This window comes from Mandrillus leucophaeus, unplaced genomic scaffold (assembly GCF_000951045.1).
Source record: "Mandrillus leucophaeus isolate KB7577 unplaced genomic scaffold, Mleu.le_1.0 Scaffold69, whole genome shotgun sequence".
NCBI lineage: Eukaryota > Metazoa > Chordata > Mammalia > Primates > Cercopithecidae > Mandrillus > Mandrillus leucophaeus.
The window spans coordinates 2,777,828-2,788,650 of record NW_012107474.1 but is presented as its reverse complement, the minus strand read 5'-3'; the positions used below and the strand labels follow the sequence as shown (position 1 = coordinate 2,788,650).

At 49.3% G+C, this 10,823-nt stretch overlaps 1 protein-coding gene across 3 annotated transcripts in view; it reads left to right on the top strand.

Moving 5' to 3' along the window:
• Positions 1 to 10,823, top strand: part of PKNOX1 (PBX/knotted 1 homeobox 1) — a 32,759-nt gene that overhangs the window by 11,369 nt on the left and 10,567 nt on the right. For 2 of the 3 annotated variants that reach the window (XM_012002546.1, XM_012002548.1), the window contains 4 exons: positions 1,353 to 1,452; positions 2,564 to 2,661; positions 5,767 to 5,895; positions 9,538 to 9,614. In XM_012002546.1, the coding sequence (XP_011857936.1) occupies positions 1,353 to 1,452; positions 2,564 to 2,661; positions 5,767 to 5,895; positions 9,538 to 9,614 (404 nt within the window). The remainder of the gene's footprint in view (positions 1 to 1,352; positions 1,453 to 2,563; positions 2,662 to 5,766; positions 5,896 to 9,537; positions 9,615 to 10,823) is intronic. The other variant, XM_012002547.1, reaches the window with a different exon arrangement.

The following is a 10,823-nucleotide window of genomic DNA, read 5'->3' as shown; positions in this document are numbered from 1 at the left end:
AGTAGCTGGGACTACAGGCGCCCACCACCATGCCCGGCTAATTTTTTTGTATTTTTTAGTAGAGACGGGGTTTCACTGTGTTGGCCAGGATGGTCTCGATCTCCTGACCTCATGATCTGCCCGTCTCAGCCTCCCAAAGTGCTGGGATTACAGGCTTGAGCCACCGCGCCCAGCCTCTTCATAGCCTTTTGGTGTTAGCAGGGTCTGTAGTGATCTCTCCTGGTTTTATTTCTGATATTGGTCTTTTGTGTCTCTCTCTTTTTTTTTTTTTTTTTTTGGTCTTTCTAGAGGTTTGTGTAATTTTCAAAGAACAGTATTTTGTTTTATTGATTTTTTTTTTTTTTGGTTGTTTTTCTGTTTTCAGTTTCATTGATTTCACTTTGATCTTTATTATTTCCTTTCTTCTGCTTTGGGTTTGTGATGTTCCTGTTTTTCTAAGATCTTAAGGTGGGAGCTGGGATGATTGATTTGACTAGCTGAACTTTTATTACAACCAAATTAATGTGGCAGGCTTGAAGCGTAGCCGCTAAGCTTACACGTTCCGCTCAGTGGTGGCCCACAGAGTCAACGCTTTGGGGTGGTGTGCCCTTATGCTATTTAACTGCTCACATGTCGGGGCATGTGAGTGTGCCGGGCCCGGCACCGTAGGCTCCTCTCCCCTGCCAGCTGCCCACCCAGGCTTCACAGTCAGTGGATAAAGTGGCCCATGTGGATCTAACCCCAGATGCCTAGAGTCCTCCATGGCGCATGGACGAACATTGGCATGGAGCTCGCTGTGGGCCGGGCACAGTTCCAAGCACTGTACAAGCAAGAGCACCGGGGAAAGCCATGATCACACTTGTGCTGGGGTCAAGAGTCAAGGTGGGTGCCAGAGGCTGACTCCTCAGCACAACTTGGAATACCTCAGCCCTGCTCACTTCCAGTGCCTCCCAGGCCCGTGCTATAATCTCTTGAATGTTCTTACCGGTCAGGGAGAGCTTGGTTCATGGAACACTCAAGAGTCCACCAAGCCAAGTCTATCAAAAAAGGTGTGTGATCAGAATGCAGGGTCTTCCTTGTCATCCTCCTGGGCTGTAAGGCACGTGGAATATGGCAGTGAGATGACGGTAATCTTTTGGGAGCCACAGTGCGGGCTGACGTTGCAGGCTGGCTTGTGTTTAATACACCGTTGTGCATCTCTTGCTTTCCGTGTGTGGTGCGTGCGTTCCGAAGCCACATCATCTGAGGGTGTTCTTTCCCTCAAGCTTCTCCTTCCCTTTTTAATAGTGTCATTATGCTACTTATTTTAAAGTTTTAAACATGGGTTTTCTGTTTTCTAGTAATTCTTTCAACGTGTGTGTTCTGACTTGCAGCAGATTCAAAGTGCCATTACAGGCACCATCAGCCCTCAAGGAATTGTGGTGCCGGCGTCTGCGCTGCAGCAGGGAAACGTAGCCATGGCGACCGTGGCAGGTACGATGACGGAAAAATGGACACGCTCTCCATGAGGTTTTGCAGAAAGTGGTCCTGTGTGTTAGATTGACAGTATAAATATAATTTTAAGTTAATGCCATTTTCTAATATAGCAATGTTAAAAGCTAGAGGTCTCTGAACGCCTCTTTCTTGTTAATACTCAATAACAAATATTTTATGTAGATTATGTTTATTTCTCTACCAAAAATATATTGGAAAGAAAAAAGGTTTTATATAGGAGTTGAAAATAACACCAAAAACCAGTTGTCATTTTCAAATAACATAGTTTTTTGTTGTGCTTTTAATAGCACCCTGAAAATCTTAAGTTTTATCATTAATTGATGATAATCAAATAAAAATGCAATCTTAGCGTTAGTATTACTTGTAGAACAAAAACTGTTACAGGAAGGGGACAGACTCCAGAGTTTCCTGGTGCGTAGAGAACATTGAAAACACAAAGCATCATGGAAATGGGACAGGCAGGGAGGGAGGGGTAGAAATTTACACCAAAGACCTCACATAATAGCACAAAGGGAAACCTCAGTGGGAAAAAGAAAGCACCATTTATCCAAAAATATAACTAGAATAAAATAGTTATTATTTAGTACCCTTGCCCAAATCCTTAACATGTGCTAATTTTAGGAAAAAGTAGAAAACAGAGGCTTGCAGAAGGAAGGGAGCCCTCACGCCCCAGGTCGGTTGGTGGTGTGTGAGGCGGACTGTGTGGGCTGCCGGGCACCTAGTGCTCACCCACCTGCCCACCCACTGCTGCAGGTGCCCGAGTAGCCTACCCAGGGAGTTTGTGATACTTTATAGTGACAAGTCAACTGGCAAAGGATTGTTGATCATTTGAAATGATTAAAAAGCTCATCAAACTAGGGATTTTATTCCTTTTGTAAGTATATCAAGAAGAGGGCTGGTCACAGTGCCTCACGTCTGTAATCCTAGCACTTTGGGAGGCCAAGGCGAGAGGATGAGTTGAGACCAGGGGTTAGAGACCATCCTGGGCAACAAAGCAAGATCCCTGTCTCTACAGAAACAGAAAAAAGAAGAATGGCTTAAATCATTGAGACTTAAAAGCAGCCTCATATTTTTTATTCTCCCTTTCGAGGTGGCACAGTGTATCAGCCTGTCACGGTCGTCACTCCCCAAGGCCAAGTGGTCACACAGACATTGTCGCCCGGGACAATTAGGATCCAGAACTCCCAGGTGCGTGCGCCATTTTATGGAAGGCTTTGGGGGCGAGTGCTGCCCACAAAGGGAGGGGCACAGGTAGAACAAGCATGAGCTCTTCCCTCTGCCTGAAGAGCCTTTCTCTTGTGTAGCAATTTCTGGTTTCTCTGAATGTCAGTGTTTTGTTTCTTTGTACTCTTATCTCTCTCATTGTAGAGAATTTGCAAAGTTCAGAAAATTCTGAAGGAACAGGAAAAAAGTCACTCATAACCACCCCCGCCAGCCCCCGCCCCCCCGCACAGTTATCCAGTGCTAGCGTTGGATCATGTGTGCATCCACCAGGGGCAGAGGTCTTGTAGGCACACACTCCCTCGCGGTCCCCACAGAGGGCACAGCAGAACTGCCAGGCAAACTTTTCAGACCAGAGAGCCTGGCCCACACCTCCATCATGACAGTGTTGTTGGGCCCGGGCTTTCAGGCCTCTCTGTCACCCAGGCTGGAGCGCAGTGACGCAATCTCTGTGGCTTCCGAACCTTGCCAGTCTTTGGTGTGTGTTATCAGTTCTTACTTTAAGAACATTGATTCTGGACCGGGCACGGTGACGCCTGAATTCCCAGTAAAGGCCAAGGCGGGCAGGTCACGAGGTCAGGAGTTTGAGATTAGCCTGGCCAATATGGTGAAAGCCCATCCCTAAAAATACAAAAATTAGCTGGGCGCAGTGGTGCATGCCTGTAATCCCAGCTACTTGGGAGGCTGAGGCAGGAGAATTGCTTGAACCCAGGAAGCAGAGGTTGCAGTGAGCCGATATCGTGCTACTGCACTCCTGCCTGGGCGACAGAGTGAGACTCCATCTCAAAAAAAAAACAAAACAAACAAACAAAAAAAACACATTGATTCTGGCCGGGTACGGTGGCCCACGCCTCTAATCCCAGCACTTTGGGAGGCCAAGATGGTTAGATCTCTTGAGGTTAGGAGTTTGAGACTAGCTTGTCCAACGTAGTGAAACCCCGTCTCTACTAAAAATGCAAAAATTAGCTGGACGTCGGGTGCATGTCTATAATCCCAGCTACTCGGGAGGCTGAGGCAGGAGAATCACTTGATCTGGGAGGCGGAGGTTGCAGTGAGCCAAAATCATGCCACTGCACTTCAGCCTGGGCAACAAGAGAAAAACTCCATCTCAAATAAAATAAAATAAAATAAACAAAAAACTCACATTTTTTTTGAGACTTTGCAAACCTAAAAATGAGTTTATTTTGATCTCATATTTGATATGCTCTGTTTACTTGTAGAATTCCGGGTTGAAAATCCTTTCTACCCCACATTGAGAAAGCATTACTTTTGTGTTTTGTTTTTCTGAGATGAAGTCTCACTCTGTCGCCCAAGCTGGGGTGTAGTGGTGTGATCTCGGCTCACTGCAACCTCCACCTCCCAAATTCAAGTGATTCTCCTGCCTCAGCCTCCTGAGTAGCTGGGATTACATGTGTGTGTCACTATGCCCAGCTAATTTTTGTATTTTTAGTAGAAATGGGTTTCACCATGTTGGCCAGTCTGGTCTCGAAATCCCGGGCTCAAGCAATCTGCCTGCCTCGGCCTCCCAAAGTGCTGGGATTACAGGCGTGAGCTGCCGCACCCGGCTCTCAAGAAGGTTGGTGTTCTTTTTTCCAATCTTTTGTGTTTTTCTCATCTTTTAGAGGCTTCTCTTTTTTTGCAGGTGCTCTGATTTTTTTTTTTTTTTAAATGTGGGTATCTCTCTGTTCTTTTTTCCTTTTTTTTTTTTTTTCCCCAAGAGACAAGGTCTTGCTCTGTTACCCAAGCTGGAGTACAGTGGCACAAACACAGCTCCCTGCAGCCTTGACCTCCCAGGCTCAAGCAATCCTCCCGCCTCCGCCTCCTGAGTAGCTGGGACTACAGGCATGTGCCACCTTGCCCAGTTAATTTTTAAATATTTTTGTAAAGACAAGGTCTCCCTATGTTGCCCAGGCTGGTCTTGAACTCCTGGGCTCAAATAGTCCTCCTGCCTTGGCCTCCCAAAGTGCCAGGATTACAGGTGTGAGCCACCGTGCCCGGACTGAAGTTAGATTTATATGTGAGTTCTTAAATAGGCTGACCTATCCATGCTGCGGGCCCTACGGAGTGATTTTGCTTCCTTCCTTCCCTGGTCTGTGCAGTGCGCAGTGGCAGCGTCATCTCAGCAGGCACCTGGGGAGGGATATGACATGTGAGGGAGGCCGTGCCAGGGCCTGGAGCACGGCTTGTAACGAGCAGATCTTCTCTCGTGTTTTGTGAGAAAGAATTTAACAAAGAAATGCCATTCACATCTTTTTCTTTTAAAATCGAGTTGGCAGAGTAGCCTGCTCTTTCCTGGGTGACAGGAGGGAAGGTCCGTATCTCCAGTGCCTGCAGAGGCATTTGAAACAAGGAGTCAGCCTGTGCTCTCCTGTTCTGCGGCCCCTCTTTCTGCCTTTGTGCTGTTTCTGTTTCTTTCCCCTCTGCTCCCCTGGCGTATCCTACTCTTGAGAGTTGGATTTTCTGGTGTCCCTGTTCATTCTCATTGGTTCTTGACATCCCTTTTTGGCTAGGAAGTCACATGTTCTCACTGACCTCACTGCAGGAGACACAGGTGGGAACAGGTGGTGGGTGAGAGGAGCACGGCATTCCTGCCTGCAGAGGATAGGCTCTGAGCCTCCCTGCCTGAGAGGCCTCTGCAGAGCCAAGTCACTAGTGCAAAGACTTATCACGTGCCAGCCTGGGCAACAGGGCGAGACCCTGCCTCTACAAAAAGTAGACGAAATTAGATGGGTGTGGTGACATGTGAGTCTGGTCCCAGCTACCCAGGAGGCTGAGCTGGAAGAATCGCTTGAGCCCAGGAGTTCAAGGCTGCAGTGAGCCGTGATTGCACCACTGCACTCCAGCCTGAGCGACAGAGCAAGATCCTGTCTCAAAAAAAAAAAGAAAAGCCCAGTAATGTGGAGGGAACCACGTCCTGAAACATCAGTCCACACAGGGTTCCTGTGCATGGGCCTTGACTACTAGTCCTTTCCCTGTCCAATCCTTGGCTGTTTTCTCCACCTGCAGTTGTAAGTACTTCGATATGTGAGAATTTCCTATGCTTTCTAATGTTATTTTTCAACTGTTTAAAAGCTTCAGTTACAGTTAAATCAAGATCTCAGCATCTTGCATCAAGATGATGGTTCATCTAAGAACAAGAGGGGCGTCCTGCCGAAGCACGCCACAAACGTGATGCGGTCCTGGCTCTTCCAGCACATCGGGGTAAGGACGGCTGGGCCGGCCCTTGCCTTGCAGCTCTCTGCGACACTTGCTCTCTGGCTTATGTGTCATGGAAAAGGGTTACTTCTCTGGGCTCAGAAAGTCAAAGGCCTGACTTTCAGGACTTCGTGGCATGTCCATAATAGGGGGAGCGTGGGGCACTGCTGCAGGAAACTTGAAGGGCAGTGAGGGCCGTCGTGAAGGAGCACCCGGGCGCGTGTGAGCTGTGCACGTGTGTGCGAGACAGGCCACCACGAAGGGCGATGGGATCAGGTGAGCCAGAAAAGTGGGCAGAGAAGGGGTGTTCTGGGGCCGCACAGGGGAAGTTGCTGTGTTTCTGTGTGTTGGGTTGACAAGGAAGCCGAGACCGGTTAGAGACATCTCAGTGCCGGGTGCACCTACGGGCGGGCCACTGGGTGGGTACCTTTTGCTGGAAGCGAGTCTGTCCCACGGGGAGCGTCAGTTTACCCAGCACATGTGCACCCGGCTTCCTCCGCCGGGGCATGGCCGCGGGTTCTCCCCGTCCCCAGGACATCTTAGGAAGTGCGGTGGTGGGCCTGCTTGCTGAGTTGCTTGGGGGGACCTGCTCCGCAGGCTGTGTGTCACCATTGCTGCCAGCCTGCTGATCCAGGGCAGAAGAGAGCAGGCGGGGCTCTCCTGGGGCAAGCACAGGGAGGCCGAGGCAGGAAGGCAGACGCCAGTTTGGCTTGGCCCTAAGTGTTCGCCCTTCTCTCCCGCTGTCACCGCTGATTGGTGTGGGACTGTGGCCATATCCGCCCGTCTTCTCAGCCTCCTCCTCCTCGGCCTTCTGTGCGGCATCTGCCCTTCCCTCCTGCTGTCTCCTCTCCAGGGCACCTCCACTGGGGCTGAGGCCTGTTTCTCCTCAGCACTCTGTCCTTACCCTCCCCTGACCATGGGACCCTGAGCCATGGTCATCTCGCCATCTCGTGGCCCACTTTTCTCTGGCTGCCTCGGGCTCCTCGGTTGAGGAAGGGGTCCATGGGAGTGACTGGCCCGAGGGCTTGAAACTGACAGGTGGTGTTACTGGGTGGTCCCGGGAGGGGAAGGGCCCTCCCCTGGGCGGAAGGCCTGGCAGGAGCCTTGGCTGTGCCTCTTCCGCTTGCTTGCCCTGGCCTCTTGGTCTCCACCGAGCTGCTTCCACGGACGTAAGGTAGCGAGCAGCACATGTCAGGAGAAAGAAGTGCCACCTGTGAGCAGCCGGGCCGCTCTGAGAAACTGGCCCAAAGAGATCAGTCACAAGGAAATGGAGAGATTTGTGTAAGAATGTTAGTGTTGTTCAGTATAATAATGGAAAGCGGGTCGGCATGTAGATGAGGACGTACCGGTTTGATGGAGTATCACACGGATAGTTAACATAAGGAATGAGGGCTCTAAGCAGTTGGGAGGTTTAGTGAAGGATAGGAAGTCACAAGGCAGCATGTCGCTATATTTACACACATCGTGATTATTACAGCCAATCAGTATATGTATAATGTACTCATAGAACAACACCAAGTGGTGGGATTGGGTGAGTACTCTCCTTTCAGCTTTCCTTGAATGTTTTAATAATTTCTGAAACAATAAACCCGCTCATCATGTCCAGTGAAGATACTGCTTTTCTTCCCGTGAGGCGTCCTCAGCCCCTCCTTGCCCTCGTTTCTTGGCAGCGCCGTCCCCCTGTGCTTCCCGCACACTCTGGGGCAGCATCTCTGGCCGTTTGGTGTTTTCTGCTTGTGTGCTGGTGTTTCCTGCTCTGTTTCGATTTTATGAGCTTTTTAAAGGGGGAGAACAGTATTTCTGTTTCCATGACTTTGAGCTCAGAGCCACACGCTCATTGATGGAATCAAGTTGAGTCACACTGCCAGTTAGTTTGAGGAAACAAGCGCATCACTGCTGAGGCACATCCGAGGCTGCTCCATCCGCCTGCGATAAGCAGGGGTGTCTCCACGCCACTCTCAACGTCCCTTTCACATCAAAGCCGAGTAAACTCCCTCTGCTGACTCAGTTGGTGCCGTTCATTCTCCTGCGTCCCTGTTGATCCAAAATCAGGGACTTTAGTGCATTCAGGTTTTAGAGTAAATGTCGCGTTGGTTTCCACATATAGACAGTCATCAATCTTGGAGAAATTATTTAGCATAGCTAGAAATCATTTATGGTTGGTACTTCTGTGAGTTTTGTTATTTAGTTCTGGTTGGATTTTTTTTTTTTTTTTTTTTTTTCCTGCACTCCCAGGCTGGAGTGCTGTGGGGCGATCTCGGCTCACTGCAACCTCTGTTTCCTGGGTTCAAGCAATTCTCCTGCCTCAGCCTCCCAAGTAGCTGGGACTACAGGTGCGTACCACCAGGCCCGGCTAATTTTTTGTATTTTTAGTAGAGACGCAGTTTCACCATGTTAGCCAGGATGGTCTTGATCTCCTGACTTCGTGATCCACCCACCTTGGCCTTCCAAAATACTGGGATTACAGGCATGAGCCACTGCACCCGGCCAGATTTTTTTTTTTTTAGATGGAGTTTTGCTCTTGTTGCCCAGGCTGGAGTGCAGTGGGGTGATCTCAGCTCACTACAGCCTCCGCCTCCCAGGTTCAAGCAATTCTCCTGCCTTAGCCTCCCAAGTAGCTGGGCATACAGGCACCCGCCTCCACACCCAGCTCATTTTTTGTATTTTTAGTAGAGATGGGGTTTCACCATATTGGCCAGGCTGGTCTCAAACTCCTGACCTCAAGTGATCCACCTGTCTTGGCCTCCCAAAGTGCTGAGATTACAGCGTGAGGCACCCTGCCCAGCCCTCTGGTTGGATTTTTTGTATGTGAAATGTTTCAATCATACATAAAAGAATAGCATAGCGGGCACTCCTGGTGCCAGCCCTGGGTTCAGTTCCTTACAGCACAGGTGAATCCAGCAGAGATCTCATCCCAGGAAAGCCGTCGATGGCATCAGCTCATCCCAGTGTCAGTTGATTCTTGTGGTACCCATGATGGCAACGTGTCCCCCAGCCTGCCTGGCCATTTCCTACTCCACCCGTTTCACCAGCTGTGGGATGGGGGCAGTTTGTAAACACTTCATGCCTCAGTCTCCTTTTCTGTAAAATAAAGACAGTGACAGTGACCATCTCAGCAGGTGCTTCTGAGGAATCAGTGAATTATTATAGAATGGACAAGGTAATTGAAATGTGCTGTGTGTTGCTTGTGGCAGAGGCTCCTGGGCCAGAATCCATCCATCCATCCATCCTGTTTACATGGATGTAGTTTATTGTTCGTAAGTTAAAGTTCAATAAAGTTGATACAAAGTCTGTAGATTGTATCAAGCCTGATGTAGACTCACCGCTGGACGGCATAGCTGATCCTGGTGATGTCACTGCTGTTATCGTCACCTCTGAACCGTTAGACATGGGGGTGGCCAAGCGCTGAACCTAGACATGGGGGCGGCCCACCTTGACCTGTGCACTAACCAGCCACTGAGGCACTAGGACGTTCCTGGTACTAGGAGAAACACTTTGTTCTGTGAGACTCCAGTTAGGTTTTGGCTAGAAGCACTGTTGATGTTACCATTATTTTCTGATGATTATGTAATGCTCACATTTTGCCTAGATCATCTTGATTTCCTTTGTAAACTCGAAGGCCGTGGTAACCCTCCTTTTTATTTTCAGCATCCCTACCCAACAGAGGATGAGAAAAAACAGATTGCTGCTCAGACAAATTTGACACTACTCCAAGTCAACAACTGGTAAGGTGCCCTGCTTCCCGAAATCATGCCTGTCAGCACGGTAGAGCACTTGGAAATGCTGGCACCAATATATAGTGAAATCTTGCTGAAAATAGGAGATCCCTTGTTTTCTTTTTTCCCAACTGAGACAGGTCTTGCTGTGTTGCCCAGGCTGTTCTCAAACTCCTGGCCTCAAGTGATCCTCCCACCCTAGCCTCTCAAAGTCCTGGGATCATGGGTGTGAGTCACTGCGCCTGACTAAAAATATGAGTTCTTTGAATGGGCAGTGGGAGCAGGAGACTTAGGAATAAACCAGATTCAACCTAAGTTTTCATATCAATACCTCATTATGGACTGCATCCTGCCTGCCTCTTTAGAGCTGTTTTTCGGTCAGGCGCGGTAGCTCACACCTGTAATCCCAGCACTTTGGGAGGCCGAGGCAGGTAGATCACAAGGTCAGGAGATCGAGACCATCCTGGCTAACACAGTGAAACCCCATCTCTACTAAAAATACAAAAAATTAGCTGGGCGTGGTGATGGGCGCCTGTAGTCCCAGCTACTTGGGAGGCCGAGGCAGGAGAACAGCGTGAACCCAGGAGGTAGACCTTACAGTGAGCTGAGATGGTGCTGCTGCACTCCAGCCTGGGCAACAGAGCGAGACTCCGTCTTAAAAAAAGAAAAAAAAATAACTATTTCTCTAGGGTGCTGCTGTCCCCTAAGCCCCACACTCATACAAAACGGTGATGTGAGGCCGGGTGCGGTGGCTCACGCCTGTAATCCCAGCTCTCGGGGAGGCAGAGGTGGGAGATAGCTTAAGACCAGGAGTTCGAGACCTGCCTGAGCAATATAGCGAGACCTCATTCTCCACAAAAAGGAAGAAGAAGAAAAAAAGGTATAACAGAACTGTGATGTGTTGTTAGTGGATGCACCTTGGGATGGTGGGAGGCCAAAAGTGAGAGGTCCTGCCCCATGGGGGGACCCTCTGCTGCTTTTTCTTGTGGAGGTCCTGCTCCATGGCAGAGGCTGGGAGCCATTCCTAGGAGAGAAACGCCCAGGAGGACATTTCATAAAACGTCCCCTTCTAGTCCTGCTGTCAGACGTCGCTGTGGACACTTAGACTGTGGCCACAAGCCCGTGTTCCTAAGTGGCACTGAAGTGGGGGGTGGTCTTCCATTTTGGTTATTAGTCACTTGTCTCATTTTTTAAATTTACTTATTGTTCAGATGTAGG